A 17,449-nucleotide genomic window follows, 5' to 3' on the forward strand; every position below is an offset into this window, starting at 1 on the left:
AAATATGCCCGATATAATTAAGCCCGATAACAGATGTGAATCGGTGCCAATGTTTATGCATCCGATAGCAAGTATGTATCGGCGAATTTAACCCGATAACTTATAGCATTTAATATGCTATTGGGTTAATACCCCGATAGCATATTAATGCCAATTAACAATTGACATTAATATGCTATCGGGTTGTTAGCCCGATAGCATAATGATAAGCAATGTTTGTACAATCCGATAATCATATGCAATATAAATCAGACATGAAGCATGTAGATAAATAACAGAATAAGGAAGGTTAGGAAGATCTTATCTTGCATTAGCTACCATGCATTAACACTCCCTCTTAGCTTTGGAAGATAGATAAGGCAACCTGCATCACATTTCCTTTTCATAACTAAGATAATGTCAGTCAGCAAAAATCATTTATACATGAGAAGTACCATCAAGACATATGATACAAAATAGAAGAACATCACCTGAGCATGTGACTTAAAGTATTATTTTAACATGTGATAAAAGTAAGAGAATCATCACCTGATCATGTGAGAAATCACCAAAAAATGTGATCTGTAAGATTCATCAAGATATCACCTAACACATGATATCAGTATTGCCTAACACGCAATACTTAAGGATAAGTCTATGAGAAAGGTTAGTTTCTCATCATATCCAAGTTGTGATAAGTGCAATAACATTTATAAATGTTTATCACAACATAGTCATGGCACATCCATGACTTACCAGAGATCCAATGTGATCAATGGTTGAGATATCACCTACACGTGATATCAGTATTGCCTAACACGCAATACAAGGATAACCATATGAGAAGTGCTTAAGTTCTCATCATATCCAAGTTGTGATAATGCAATAACATTTGTACAAATGTTGTATCACAACATAGTCATGGCACATCCATGACTTACCAGTGATCCAACATGATTACTGGTTTGACTATCATAAGATCATCACCTTATGATGTCTACATACAAGTGTTCAGTATCTGAGAGATTGTCACCTCTTAGATATGAACACAGGTGGCAAGAAGCCAAGAGATAGTCCAAACATGACAAAGAAGTTTACACCTTAAACATTTTAAATATATGTAAGTATAGATTACAAAGCAGATTACCTTTCTATCATACCTAAACCCTTTTTGAAGTGATCAACCTTCACTCTGGAAAGTGGTTTGGTCAGAATATCTGCAGTTTGATCTCCTGTACACACATATTCTAACTTTATCACATTCCTGTCAACCATATCTCGTACATAGTGATATGGAATCTCAATATGTTTGGACTTGTCATGAAATACTGGATTTACAGAGAGTTTTATACAACTTTGATTATCACACTGAATGACTGTAGGTTTCATAGGTTCTCCAAATAATCCCACGAGCAATTTCCTTAGCCATACTGCTTCTCGGGCAGCCATTGAAGCTGCAATATATTCAGCCTCTATGGAACTCTGAGCTACTGAAGATTGTTTTCTGCTGATCCAGGATATCATGGCTGACCCTAAATTGAAGCAGCACCCTGAAGTGCTCTTTCTGTCAGTCACACTGCCAACCCAATCTGAATCTGTAAATCCATGTAGATCTATGTCAACCTTTTCATATTTAAGACCAAGCTTTAGGGTACCTTATAGATATCTCATTATATGCTTTACTGCAACCAGGTGTATCTCCTTAGGTTCACACATGAACTGACTTAAGGCATTAACAGCATAACAGATATCTGGCCTTGTATTTACTAGATACATCAGGGACCCAATCATCTGCCTGTATTGAGTGGGGTCAGTAGGTCTTGATTCTGCTGTAGCTTCTTTAAGTTTATGGAAGTTGGTTCCATAGGAGAGGTCATGGGTCTGCAGTTTAGCATTCCAAATCTTGTCAATATGTCCAAGGTGTACTTCCATTGGTTCAGTACAATATTATCAGAATTCTGCCATACTTCCAATCCTAGGAAGTAATGAAGAAGCCCCAAGTCTTTCATATCAAATTCTGTGGATAGATCTTTCTTGCATTGATCTATTAGGTGATCATCTCCTGTGATTAATAGATCATCAACATATAAAATTAATATTAACATATCACCTTTATTTCTTTTGAGGTAGAGATTAGGATCTGCATCATTCTTAGAGAAACCCAGCTTTGAGAGATAGGTGTCAATTCTTTCATACCAGACTCTGGGAGCCTGTTTGAGCCCATAAAGAGCTTTCTTGAGTCTACACACATGAGACTTTGCATCATGAATTTCAAACCCTTCAGGTTGCTCTAAGTAGACTTCTTCCACGATCTCGCCATTTCGGAATGCTGTCTTAACATCCATCTGATGTACCTTCCACCCCTTTGCTGCTGCAATGGCTAGGACAGCTCTTACTGATGTGTACCTGGCAACAGGTGCAAATGTTTCTTCGTAATCTATTCCTTCCTTCTGTGAGAACCCTCTAGCTACAAATCTGGCCTTGTGTTTTTCAATACTGCCATCTGCAGCATGCTTGATTTTAAACAACCATTTAGAAGACACAACAGACTTCTTGGTTGGCCTAGGAACAATCTCCCAAACATCATTCTTCATAATGGACTGATATTCTTCAGTCATGGCATCTATCCATACTTGATGTTTGAGTGCATCTGAAACATTGTTAGGTTCAGCTTTAGAGAGATCATTCATAAGTGCAACATAGTTGATGAATTTATTAGGCCTCTTGCTTTCCCTGAAGGTTCCTGAAGGAGCAGCGAACTTCTGAGCTTCTGCTATAGTTTTGGTGGCCCATAGTGGTCTTTTCTTGCGATTATCTATAGGTGGGTCTTGTGTTTCACTTATAGTTTCCTCAAGATACTCCCTCTGAAGCTCAGGAGTAGGTTCTTCTTCTAGGTTAGGAGTAGGATTATGAATTTCAGGTTCTATTGTATTTTGGGCCCTTTTGAAGGCTAAATCTTCTTTGAAAATTACATCCCTACTGAGTTCAATATTTCTCTGCCCTTGTACATAGATTCTGTAGGCTTTAGAAGTTTCACTGTATCCTACAAATATTCCCCTTTTTCCAGAGGGTTCTAGTTTTAGTCTTTTCTCTTTAGGTATATGAATATAGACCGGACACCCAAATATCCTAAGATGGCTGATATCTAGTTTTGTCTTGGTAAAGACTTGCTCGGGAGTTTTATCTTCAAGGTGTGAATGAGGACATCTATTTTGTATGTACACAGCAATGTTAGTTGCTTCTGCCCAAAGGTTCAAGTTTAGATTTTGATCTAGTATCATGGCTTTGGCAGCTTCTACTATGGTCCTATTTTTCCTTTCAGCTACTCCATTTTGTTGTGGATTGTAAGGTATTGTCAACTCCCTCTTAATCCCAGAATTTTTACAAAAGTCTTTAAATAGTCCTGATGTGTATTCCCCCCCATTGTCAGTTCTTAAGGTTTTAATTTTGTTTTCAGAGAGATTTTCTGTTAATGTTTTAAACTCTTTAAACCTACTTAGGATCTCTTCTGATTCTTTACATTTCAAAAAGTAGATCCACGTCTTCGTAGAGTAGTCATCAACAAAAATTACATAGTACAAAAATCCCCCTAGCGAGGGTATGGACATAGGTCCACATACATCAGAATGAATTAACTCCAAAACTTTGCTAGTTTTCCTAGTACTATTCTGAAATGCATTTTTGGTATTTTTACCTAAGGCACACCCTTTGCATGCCTCTGAATGATATTGTTTCAACTTAGGTAGACCTGTGACAAGGTTTCCCATGGTTGACAAAACTCTATAATTCAGATGGCCTAATCTCCTGTGCCATACTTCATTTGCATTAGTTGCTTCATGGATCAATGCTAGATTGGGCTCTGTACATAGCTCATACAAATAGCCTTGTCTTCGACCAATGACCTTAGCGTCTTTGATGGAGGATCTCTTTGGCCAAGCCAACACCTTGTTTTCCATGAAGGTCACTCTGTATCCTTGATCTTCTAGTGCTGATATGGAGATTAGATTTCTTTTGATGCTTGGAACATATAGTACTTCTTCAAGTCGTAGTGACATGCCTGTCTTCAGTTTGATGGTGCAGGTTCCAATTCCTCTGATTGGATGTGAAGAATCGTCTCCGATGGTTACTTCCTCATCATCTTTCTCTATCATGGAGTCTAGTATTTCTCTAAAGCCGGTGATGTGTCTGGATGAACCACTGTCGATCACCCATGAGTTAGATTTGTTTGAAGCATGGCTTGTAAGTGCTGAGTAGAGGACATAATTCTCGGAGTCATTTTCTCTTCTAGATTTCCTCACTTTTGCAAATGTGGCTTGCTTCCCTTTCTCCGGACAGTTTGCAACATAGTGTCCGAATTTGTCACACCTATAACATTGAACATGTGATAGGTCTTTCTTAGAAGTGTTCTTGCCTTGTTTAGCTTTTCTTTTCCTGAATTGCTTCTTTTTGTACTTCTTATTGATGTTTGTATTTAGGACTTGCAAGTCTTCATCTATATTCTTCTGTTTTATTCCTACCTTGTTCAATCTGGATTCTTCTTGTAGACAGTCATCTCTTAGTCTTTCAAACTTAGGATATTTGGACCTAGCACTGATGCCTTGGACGAATGTGTTCCATCCACTAGGCATTCCATCTAGAGCAATGAGTGTTAACTCTTTGCTTTGGATGTCGTATCCAAGGGAAGCTAGGTCATCTCTTAGGCTTGATATCCTCATGAAGTAGGAGTTAATTGTCTCCCCTTTGTTCATACTGATATGGTTGATCTCTCGTTTTAATGCCAGAGTACGACTTGCATTTGATATCTCAAATGTCCTTTCAAGTGCCTTGAACATTTTATAAGCCGTCTCCTGCTTTCTAATGATGGGCATTATATTGTTTCTTACCCCATCCATTATTATTTTAATAGGCTTATCATTTCCCTCGATCCATGTGGATTTCTCGGTTTCATCTTCTGGTTGTGCACTTTCAGTTTGGACATATGAATCAACTTTGTTTTCTCTTAAAATCATTTTGATTCTAAACTTCCAAGCTGAAAAATCTTTGCTACCTCCGAGTCTATCTTCGAATCTGATAGCGTTGGCCATTATGGAAATGTGATGTAGTTTGTAACTTAGTCCTTGAATTTTATCAAAATTGAATAGCCTTAGGTTCGATTACCTTGGCTCTGATACCATGTAAAGTTATTTCAATTTTAATTAAAGAACAAGTTATGAACTATGAATGCTATATATGGATATGAGGAATTATGTCAATGTCTAATAATTCTGATTTTTATCTGCAGGTCTGAAGGAGAGAGATCATTTAATATTTTCTATGTTTTCTCCAAATGAATTCAATTGGCATATATATCATTTAGGCAACCGGTCAATTGGTGTATTGACCGGTCATGCCTTTTAGGCATGACCGATCAATGCACCCATTGATCAGTGCCTTTACAATTATACCATTAACACAATGCTGATTATCGGTTCAAAAACCCCCGATAGCATATTGTAATATCATAATATAATGACTGATCAATTTAATGAATCGGTTCATATAAACACCGATGATTCAAAGTGCACGATGAATATAATCCAACCGGTGCATTTGTTAACCAATGTTAATGCCAAATGAAGCGGTGTATTCATTAAACCCGATAACAAATATGCCCGATATAATTAAGCCCGATAACAGATGTGAATCGGTGCCAATGTTTATGCATCCGATAGCAAGTATGTATGGGCGAATTTAACCCTATAACTTATAGCATTTAATATGCTATTGGGTTAATACCCCGATAGCATATTAATGCCAACTAACAATTGACATTAATATGCTATCGGGTTGTTAGCCCGATAGCATTATGATAAGCAATGTTTGTACAATCCGATAATCATATGCAATATAAATCAGACATGAAGCATGTAGATAAATAACAGAACAAGGAAGGTTAGGAAGATCTTATCTTGCATTAGCTACCATGCATTAACAATACCAAGAGAACAATGAACTAGACTTAGATTGTATCCAAACAACGCATAGAAGTACGTCTTGACAACATAGGATCGACATAGGTTCAAACCAACATTGTATTTGAAGTGATGCAAGGTACTTCAATCAATAACTTGACTACAAAACGATGACGACTTGAACCTACGTGTGCTTGTGGTGGAACTCAGATGGAATCACTCATGTGTTCATGATGTCTATATCCCTCTTTCCGTTGATACTCACCCTCTCTATCATTGAGGGCAGGGTGGATCATCTTGCATCCAACTTAGCGACTAAAACAATAGATAGCCATTACATAAATATCATATTCATTGAAACAAAAGCAAAAATCATATATAATTAAATATTTATGATAAACATTAGATATACAAATGCTCATTCCAAATCATCTGTTTGATGTAAACTCAGTCTCACATGCATATTTACCACATAATAACATGAAAGCAAAAATTATTGCCAATGTCATAAAACAAGGTGTAACATAGGAGCTGAACGTTGTGTGTGTGAGCCTGAGCCATGACTTGTTCCTCGATTATCCTTCTCAGAACTATGTATTATAATATAATAATATTTTATTTTTAGATATATTTTAATTATATATATGTAGTTTTTAATATTTATATATGATAATGTTGTAATCTTATCTTTATATTATTAATAATATACATTTATGATTTTTACATGTTTTTTGTATGGACGAACTAAAAATTAACCCAAAACAATTTTTTATTTTTTGCTTGATCCATGAATTGGAACCAAGATCCTTACTAGAACCAATAACTTCTTGCTTTTTGTTATTTAACGATCTAACTTTGCATAAATTTGATTGCTAGAGTTTCCAAATTAATTTCCTAATATTATATTTCTAGATCTGCATTAGAATATGGTTTAATTTGCTTCCATTATTTATTTTTCAATTTCCTTCATAATTATAAATTAAAAAAAATATTTAATTTATAGGTTTCCTATTTGGGGGCATTACACCAACATGTGGTACCATGGTGTTATTTGACACTCAAATTTCAAAAATTGAAGGAAATTTTTCAGTAGCCAAGGACATAGGGTGACTTGCGGTTTGATAATTGAGACTTAGAGAGAATCTATAGGTCTTAGGAGTAAGAAAGCTCGAGGGTGATAGACTAAAGCACCAAATGCAATATTTGAATAAAGTAGATGTTTTTAAATTTCTTTTGCAATAGAAATATAATAGTTAATATTCATTGGACAAGCCATCGAGCAAGAAGGGAGACTGTGAGGGAGCCAATGAAGGTTTTGAAACCATGGTAAATCTCTGATGCCACCTTTCAAATTGCTTTGTTTCATATTCAAAAAGAGTTAGAAAACTTCATTGGGAATTGACACAAGTTCTAGAATCTAAGTAAAACTCCGATGCAAGCATTTTCTTTTCAAAAACAAAGAGGTTGCGAAAAGGTTGTCGGACACTGATGAGGTTGTCACAACCCTTTCGAAAGTTGACACAAGTTTTGAAACCTTTAAATTTTGCCAATGACTTAGACAATTTTTTAAGGGGAAACCCATGACTAGGAAATGAAATTAATTAGACAAAGGGCAAAAACAACAATGAAAACTAGACTTAAGGCAACATATTTTATACTTTTTTTACATTGAACTTTTAGTTTTCTTTAAACAAAAAAAAGTTTCTTTTTAACACAAATTTTGATTAACATCTTCTAGGGATATTCATTCCTAATGTATTACATTGTTGGTTTGACGTTGTATATTTTGACATTTTGTGTATTTTTATGTCAATTAGGCAAGAAAATGTATTCCTCAAATTGAGAAATCATGATTAGGAAACAATGTATTAGGAAATATGCTTTCCATATCAACTAAAACTTCTATCCTATAATGAAAACTCTTATTTTGATGCACAACTCTTTGCTCATGCAAGCTTCATTGTTCAAACATAAATCCTCTTGGGATCTCTTTTCTATTGTTAATCCCTATTTCCCCCAAGTAAAGGCCTCAATCGATATCAAAGTCAAAATTCAAGTTTCCAAATCCCTTGTGGAAATTGTACTTTATAGGCTGATATTTGTATTTTGTATTTTGAAATTGATTTTGACATTGGTATTGCAATTTGTGGCGTGCATTATAATTTAGGATCTGAAAATTAATGAGAAAAAACTGTATTTCAAAATTCATGGTTTACTCTCTCTCTCTCTCTCTCCCTCTCTCTCTCTACCGATAGGATGGCTTTAAATTGAGAAAGCATTAGTTATTTCTCTCTTCTTTTAAAGATTTCCGTGTTTTCTGGTTCCCAATATTTTCTTGAGAAATTTGCGTGAAAGATTTTGCCTTTATGGTATGATGTTTGTTTGTAACCTTTTATTTATATGCACCATATTTGACATGGAATAACAAACTTAGTTTTTTACTCTGTTTTGACAACTAGTACATTGTTATTTAGCTCGTAGTCTTTGTTGAATTTCCCATTTGTAACATGGGCAGTTGAATTTCATTTATACTTCTATAACACCATGTAAATAAAATGCTACTATGAATAGAATCATCAACCATTGCAAACTATGCTCGTACTACATATTTTAAATAATATGAGGAAAATTGAAAAATAAATAAATACAATAATGCAACGCTAGGTTACTCTTGTTAGTTAAGGAGCTAGGAAAAAATACAATAATGTAACCATAGGCTACACATTACTTGTTAAAATATGAGCAAGAAATTGAAAAATAACAATAAATCCTTTTTAGAAAGGAAAAAATGTAGGAAGCTTGCAAATAAATTAAAAAATACATAAAAATTCTAAAAATGCTGACCTTGATGATGATTCTTCTTGATTCAACTGTTTTCATGTTTGTAGTATTTGTATAGCACTTTTTGAGGTGTGGGAATAATGTCTTCCAACAGTTTGAGCAATGAGAAGAAAATGAGTTTTGGTTGAGCGAGTAATGAGAGGTAAGAATAAGTTTCTGATTTAAATCCTTTTTAGAAAAGAAAAATTTTTAGAGCTTGCAAATAAATAAAAAAATACATGAAAAACTAAAAAGACTATCCTTGAATGATGATTCTTCTTGATACAACTGTTTTCATGTTTCTGGCATTTGTATAGCACTTTTTGAGGTGTTGGAATAGTGTCTACCAACTGGTTGAACACTTAAAAAACTAGCAACCTTGAGCAATGAGAAGAAAATGAGTTTTGGTTGAGTGGGGAGTGAGAGGTAAGAATAAGTTTCTGTTTGTGTTATTAAATTGTATTTTTTGCAGGGTTCTCCTAGGTTCTTCTTGAGTTGCCCTGGAATCATCCTTGTGCTTGATCATTCAGCCCGTGTACACTTGAGATGTACTTGGATTGTGTTGTTGGGCCTAGAATGGTACTTAAATGAACCCAAACTAGATTTGACTGTTGATTTGAACCCAGAGTAGATCAGTTTGTGTTCAGCGAGGAAAGTTGTAGGATCTGTTAACACAAATTTTGGCCACTTGAACAAAATAGAGGACGTTTGAATGTTATTTGGAATTTGCAAGGTAATGTTTGGCGCTGAGGCAAATAGGAGAAATATTGTTTGAGTGATAAGGTGATTTTTAATTGTACAAGCTTCTGGGTCATCACTCTGTATTTTTGCTTTGACATGTCAGATCACACTCTGTGATCCTTCATCAGGAAGAGGAAAAAATACACAGAGTGTGATCTGAAACGTTGAAGCAAAAATACACACAGTTATGGCCCAGAAGCTTGTACAATTAATTCATGGGCTGTGGAAAAATCACACCATCTAAGGTGATTTTTGTCTATTTTTTGTTATATATGAAAGGTTATTCACATTGGCTATATGTTGTCTTTTGAGTTTGGAGAATTAAGATGATTTGAGTCTTTTATTAGCCTAGTTGCTTTGATATAGTGCTATGTGAAAAGTTGCATCAAGCATAGTTAGAGTACTTGCTAGATACTCAACAAACATGTTGAATTTTGAGGCGAGCAAGCCCAATGAGGCTTGTAGAGTTGCCAATATTCACAAGTCTCACTAGTCAAACTCAACTGGTCAATGACCTTAAACAACTAAGAACTGTAATCTTCTAAATCTAAAAAAGCAAAAAGAAAAAAAAGACAACAGGAAAGAGATATCATTAGTAAGCAACAACAAATACAAAAAGAGATTGTAGAGAACCAGCATATGGCTTTGTAGCGAAAAAATCAATTTCAGCAGCAAATGATGATCAAAGTGTGCATGTGCAGATTTCTAACTGCTCTGATTGCTTTTAAAGAAGCCCACAACATATTTAAAGGCTAGATAGTAATCAAGTTAAAGTAGGTTGATAAATGGAATAGCTGTAAAGAGTCAATGTTCCCCTGAGACATGTCCATAGGATGGCCAAGGGATGCCATGTTGTCTCTTGACAGTCTTGATGACGTCAGGGCATCTCCCCTGATTGCAACATATAAGTTTTCACCAACTACATACCTGCCACCATCATCAACTTCATTCTACTTGATCACCTACATTGCACAAACCTGTTGCCTTTCTCACTTTGAATTGCTATGGCAAGGTCCTTTCAATGAAAATGATCCCTCACAAGAGATAGCCCTTGATTAAAATGAAAACCATTTGGTCTTTGGCACCCGCTGCCAAGCCCTAAACATGGACATGGCCTTTAATGCACCCAATACTATTTATGTTGTCAAAAATGATTCCCAACTGCCTTATTTTTAATCATCTCATGACTTGCATTTTAGGCTGAAGAGTCATGAGAGGCAATGCAGCTTTTATGGGAAACACTGAACAAAGGATATGATTAAACTAATTAAGTGGGTAATTAAGTATGCTTTAACCATCCAAATTTAGCTGCAAGAGGTGGTCATCCATCGTATTATTAACTTTGATAATATATGCTGATGTTAATTGAGTGAGTAATGAAGTAAGCTATATGATATTTAAAACTTTATATTCCTATGTGAGGGTGATGAGTTGTGGATGTATATCATTTGTTAAGACATCTTATCTACCAAGCTTTCTACACCTAATATGTCATGTCATCCTGGAGGTTGTCAATATTATGAATCATGATATTGGTTCACTCACTTCAGCATCAGAAACGTTGATGATCTTTACCCTAATTATTACTTGGATATTCTTTTGCAATGTTATTTTTGCCTTGGAAATGTTTCCGGCACATGGAAATGTTTCCGGGGCAATGAATTTGGTTTAAATGTTTCTGCAATCAAAAAAAGTTCCTTGTTTGTAAGTGCACATTGGTAAGCAATTCTGTATAGTAGGAACCGTTGTCATTTTTATGACACCCTTTGTCCATCAATGAGAACCGATCAAAGATATGTTTTATGGACCAGCGCTGCCCCAATTGATAAAGGAAACAACCAATGGAATCATGAGATGTGAAGTGTTGTCTTGTCGGGAACCAAGTTCCTAAGCCTTTGCCTTCTTTGCTCTAGGAACCCCAGAGTCCCAAAATTTCCAAGTTCCTAAGCCTTTGCCTTCTTTGCCCTAGGAATCTCGGAATCCCCAAATTCCCAAGTTCCAAACCTCTTACTCCTTTGACCCCGGAACTCCAGAAACCCAAGTTTCCCAAGTCATCCAAACCGCGGAAACCCGAGTTTCCCAAGGCCAACTCCGTTAACCTAAGTTTCGCAAGTCTTCCAGCCCTGGAAACCCAAGTTTCCCAAGTCTTCCAAACTCCAGAAACCCAGGTTTATCAAGTCTTCCAAACCCCAGAATCCTAGTTTTCTGACTTGCAACACTTCCAGATGGCGTGATCAACACTCAAAGCTCTTAATGCTCCACCAACTCTTGTGACTTGTACATTTTCATTCATAGATCTACAAGGGCGCATTTGATGTTTTTGCAGGATTTCCATAAGTGGAGTTCAGGGCCATGCTTCTTTATGGTTACTTGATGGCCTTCATGTTAGGCTTGCATGCTCTGACTTTGAAATGTTAGGCAATCCACCTTCTAGAAATACTTTTCTTGTTGGGATTGCCTTGTCAAGGTATGGCCAAGTTGCTTGCATGTACACCATGTTAGGTCCATGCACTTACCTACATTCCCTGACTGACATTCCTTTGCACACACAAGGATCAAGGCTTATCTTCCTTGACCGATGGTCTCTCCTCTGTGGCCAGTTTTCTATATAAAGGTTGTTAAGCCTCATTGTAAAGGGTTCTCTCCCTGCTGGCTTCAGCTATTGTTTGGCCATTGGCCTTATAATGAATTGAAATCATCTTTCTTGCCTTACTTCAACTTATGCATGTTGTGTATGTGTTGTTACCTTCATTGTAAGTGTATGTTTGTGGCTTTCTCTCACATATATTCTGTGTTAACCTATTTTTGGGTGTGACTTGTGGGAAGTCTTTTCCCCTCTTGACATTCAACAAGTTCTAACCTCCATATATGTGTTGAGGTGATTCATGCAATTGAATTTCGTGCATCTCCAAAGTATTTCAATTGATTCTTTGTGTCATTTCTGGGTGGGGAGAGAAACATCTCTTATCTTGTTGCATCGCCTTCTTTCATTTTAGCATTTCTTTCTTCCCTTTTCCTCTACAAGCTATTGGATAGGTTAGAAGTAGAATTTGGAGTGTTGAGTTGGTGCAAGACCCGCACTTGGATTGAGAAGAAAGGCAGCCTTCGCCGGAGATTCAACCTCCTTGCGCAAGGTCCCACACTTTGGGGTTGTTTCCATGTTTCACAAGGTTGCTGAGTTGATAGCTCAGCAAGGGTGCAAACTTTTGGGACAACAAGAACATTCTATCTAAAAAATTGATGCACGAAGAACAGAAGTTAAATAAATAACAAATTGCTTGTAATCAGAAGGAAATGTTATTCTTGGCAAAGTGGCTTGAACCTTGGGTAAAATTGGGTGGATTTTCAGTTAGGAAGTGCAGTTTGAGAAACATTTATGTACAGCAGAAATATTCCATCTACAAAATTGATGCATAAAAAAACATAAACTAACAATATAATAATTTGTTCATAATCATGAGGAGACGTGCAATCTGTTCTACACAAAGTGGCTGAGAAATGTAGCTCATTCATTAAAAGATTGTCATACAAATTGTGGTCACTGTCCCATTCATTTGAAATATAAGCATCGTCATTATCTTGAAAAAATTGCACTGTTTTATGTTTCTTGTGCATGTCGGTATGCCGTGTTTAAGTTATCAGGCATGTGTGCTGCCTTTTAAATTTATTTTTCAATCCACTCTTTGCTGTGACTACCTTTCAAATTCACTCTGAAAGTTTTTTTTTCTCTGTCAATTGTACTTCTGAATATGATTCTTCTTGCTTGTGAATCCATTGTAAACTTGGTTTACAAATGTGGGTTGTTCCTATTGATTTGTTTGGATTTAAATTTACTTGAATGCTCTATATGTATCTGTTCAATCAACTTCAACATTCCCTAGGTTGTTTTATTGTTTTAGATTTGCAGATTGCTCGATAAGAGTTTCATGTTTTGTATGATTTCAATTTTTATTTCTTACCTTGTAGATAACTCATTTTTGTTTTTCTGTTAGATTCGTGCAGGTCATTTAAGTGGTGATTGCCATTTCAAACGTGAGTTATTGAGAGGCTATTTTACTCTTCGTGGGCACGAGCAAGTAAGATTTATAGCTCTTGAGTTGACCTGTGTTCTGGGATAAATTTGTTTGTTGAATACACAAACCTTTTAAAATGAAGTTTACTGGGATCTTGGTGTGAAAAAACTAGGTAGGGTTTAATGAAGTTTGCTCTATATAGATGAGTGTGTTGTATTCATTTGTTAAAAGCCTAAATTTATAAATTTTGGTCAAACTTCAACATAGAGCTGATAAATGCAATGGGAATAGAGAAAGGTTCACCATAGTTATTGTTAGTGGGAAAATTGGGGATAATTTTAGGTTCAGTGATATGTAGATGTCAAATAATTGGACAATGCATTTTTTTAATTCCATCAGGAAAATATTAAATTCTTTATAAAGTATATAAATAAGTAAAGAGAAACTACCTTTCAAAATGCTGCTCAATGCACAAAATCCTTACTATGATTTTGCAGAAGGTCAAATAATTAAACAGAGATACAATTATAATAGTCTAGATTAGATGCAACACACAAAGTCCGTTCAGTATTTTAGAACCGTTCATCAGTCAAGACATTGGATAACTCAAATTCATGGATTGCCTTCTAAAGGCACCAAAATTAAAAGCCCAATACCATAAACCAGATGACAAATAATTGTTTTTAATCATCCAGGAAAAATAAGAGTATAGTTCCTCAATTTAACAACTCTATTACTATTTCATGCAGTGCCTTCTAAAAGCACCAAAGTTTTAACCCAGTACCATAAACCAGAAGACCAATTGTGGATTTCAAAATTACAAAATTAGATAGGTCAGTTTCTGTCATGCCCTGTCCTTGACCATCATATTTTTTCTCTAATCAATGAATATAACCTAAATGTAGCAATTAAATTATTGCTAATTAATGAATGTTTATCTATTAATTTAATATATTTAATTTGAATGTGAAATAAATGTAACAATTATTATTAATTAATTAATATTCATTTATTTATTACTATCTGAAATTATTATTAATTTATTAATATTTACTAACAATTATTATTAATTAATTAATATTCATTTATTTATTAATATCTGAAATTATTATTAATTGATTAATATTTATTAATGAATGATATTCATGAAATATTTAATCAAATTAATTAATATTAATATAAATAATAGTGGGCCCCAATTCCTCTAAGGTCCCACGTAAGGCAGCAGCTCTTTGAAAAGGGTCACCCCACTTTGAATGGCGGTGACCCTTCCTCGAGTCAGCACTCCCCCTTTACTCATATAAAGCATCGTGGGGAAAATCAGCATGGGGGAGAGCATTGTACACCACATGCATGTAAAGTAGGAGAGGAGAATACGGGAGAATAACTGGACAATATAATTTGTATATATTTCAAGAAGACGTCAGAGTCAGCAATTGATCCATATATCGATATTGAAATAAACTATTAACCTGCATAATATAAGCTTCATATAAGAAAAACAAGTCATATCTTATACATCAGATTATATTAAATTCAAATTATATTACATTCAAAACATATCAGCATATTCAAATCTATTATATATATCAGTAATTCATTGCAATTACATTCTATTATATACTCTGGTGAGAAGGCTTGCTTGATTGCTCAGATTGATGAAAGTTGGTTATGGCACAAGAGGATGTGTCATGCAAATTTTGATTGTATAGTGAAGATAAGTTCAATACTGGCTGTCAGAGATTTGCCTAAAATTGTTAAACCTCATAATCCGATATGTAGAGAATGTCAAATGGGTAAGCAAGTTAGAACTACTTTTAGAAGTGTACATGATAAATCTAATGAAATTCTTGATCTTATTTGTACTGATTTGTGCAGACTGGCAAGGACTAAAAGTTTTCAAGGTGATAGATATTTTATGTTACTTATTGATGACTATTTTAGAATGATGTGGGTGGCATTTTTGAAAGAAAAATCCGAAGGTTTTGTGAAATTCAAAATCTTTAAAGCTATGGTTGAGACGGAGACAGGAGTAAAGATAAAATGCTTGAGATTAGATCATGGCGGTGAGTTTACATCCGGTGAGTTCAACAACTTTTGTGAAAGGAATGGTATTATAAGACAATTTTCTGCTCCTAGGACTCCATAACAGAACGGATTGGTGGAAAGAAAGAACAAAACAATCTTGGATCCTGCAAGGACTATGATGACTGAAGCTAAATTACCTGATATCTATTGGAGAGAGGCTGTCAATACCGCTGTATACACTTTCAATAGAGTACACATTAAAGGTGATATCGGTAAGACTCCTTATGAATTATGGTTTGGTCATACTCCTACTGTCAAATATTGCAGAATTTTTGGAAGTAAATGTTACATTAGAAGAGATGATGCATTAAGAAAGTTTGATCATAGAAGTGATGAAGGAATATTCTTGGGTTATTCTACAAAGAGCAAAGCTTATAGATGTTATAACAAAAGATTGAATAGGAAAGCATAAATGTCAAGGTGGATGAGCATGGCAGTAATCAGATCAGAGCTTATGATTATGGACTTGAAGATGAATTTATCAGACCTAAACTGGTAATAGAAGAATTAGTTCAGAACAATGAACCAGTGACTCCGGTAACATCAGAAAATTCAAGAGACAGAGGAATGACAGAGTGAGTCAACAAATCAAGAAAATTCAAGGACTCCCAGATATGTAAAGCTAAATCATTCTGAAGATCAGGTCATTGGAGATAAAAGGAAAGGTGTGATGACTAGGAGAAGGTTAGCTGTTGAAGAGGTATGTTTAATTTCTCAAATTGAACCGGATAAAAGCAATGGAAGAAGAATTAGATCAGATTGAAAAGAATAAAACATGGGAACTTGTACCTAGACCTAAAGACAAGAACATTATTGGAACTAAGTGGGTTTTTAGGAATAAATTAAATGAGGAAGGTCAAGTGGTAAGGAACAAGGCTATTCTTAGGAAGAAGCTGTTGATTATGGAGAGACTTATGCTCCGGTTGCTAGAATTGAAGCGGTAAGACTTTTTCTTGCTTATGCTGCACTCAAGAACTACAAAGTATATCAGATGGATGTTAAATGTTCTTTTCTGAATGGAGATCTTGAAGAAGAAGTTTACATTGAGCAACCTGATGGATTTTCTTTATCAGAAGACAAGGACATGGTTTGCAGGCCAAAGAAAGCTTTATATGGACTAAAACAATCCCTTAGAGCATGGTATGCTAGACTGGATAAGTATCTTTCAAAACTTGGTTTCAGTAAAGGTAATGCTGACGGTAACTTATATTATAAAATTGAGCATGCTGACATATTGATTATTGAAGTCTTTGTGGATGATATCATTTTTGGAGGAGAAGAATGTTTATGCATGAAATTTGCTGATAATATGAAGAATGAATTTGAAATGTCTATGATTGGTGAGATGAAATTTTTCTTAGGTTTGCAGATTACTTAGACTGATAAAGGTATCTTCATTTGTCAAACTAAGTATGTGATGGAGTTACTTAAGAAATTTGGACTTGAGAATTCTAAACCTGTCGGTACTCCTATGATAACCGGTTGCAAATTGTCAAAGGACAGTGAATCACCTAAAGTGAATCCAAGCTGATATAAGTCAATGATTGGAGGTTTGTTGTACCTAATTCAGTCTAGACCTAATATAATGAATGTTGTTTGTATTGCTTCTAGATTTCAGTGAGATCCTAGAGAAACTCATGATATTTCTGTGAAGAGAATATTCAGATATTTGGTAGCTACAATAGACTTTGGGTTATGGTATCCTAAGGATGATGACTTCACATTATGTGCATAAATAGATTTTGATTGGGCAGGAGATGTGGATGACCGAAAGAGCACTACTGGCGGTGCATTCTTTCTAGGGAAGAAGTTGGTTTCATGGCTTAGTAAGAAACAATCATGCACTTCATTGTCTAC

At 35.2% G+C, this 17,449-nt stretch overlaps 1 protein-coding gene across 2 annotated transcripts in view; it reads left to right on the top strand.

Moving 5' to 3' along the window:
* LOC131066385 (mitochondrial inner membrane protease ATP23) overlaps positions 1 to 17,449 on the top strand; it is a 92,231-nt gene that overhangs the window by 54,788 nt on the left and 19,994 nt on the right. Inside the window, exon 4 of one of the 2 annotated variants that reach the window (XM_058001138.2) lies at positions 13,484 to 13,567. The exons of the other annotated variant lie outside the window; for it this stretch is intronic. Coding sequence (XP_057857121.1) covers positions 13,484 to 13,567 — 84 coding nt within the window. The remainder of the gene's footprint in view (positions 1 to 13,483; positions 13,568 to 17,449) is intronic. 2 annotated transcript variants of the gene reach the window in all.

Source organism: Cryptomeria japonica, chromosome 3, assembly GCF_030272615.1.
Source record: "Cryptomeria japonica chromosome 3, Sugi_1.0, whole genome shotgun sequence".
Taxonomy (NCBI): domain Eukaryota; kingdom Viridiplantae; phylum Streptophyta; class Pinopsida; order Cupressales; family Cupressaceae; genus Cryptomeria; species Cryptomeria japonica.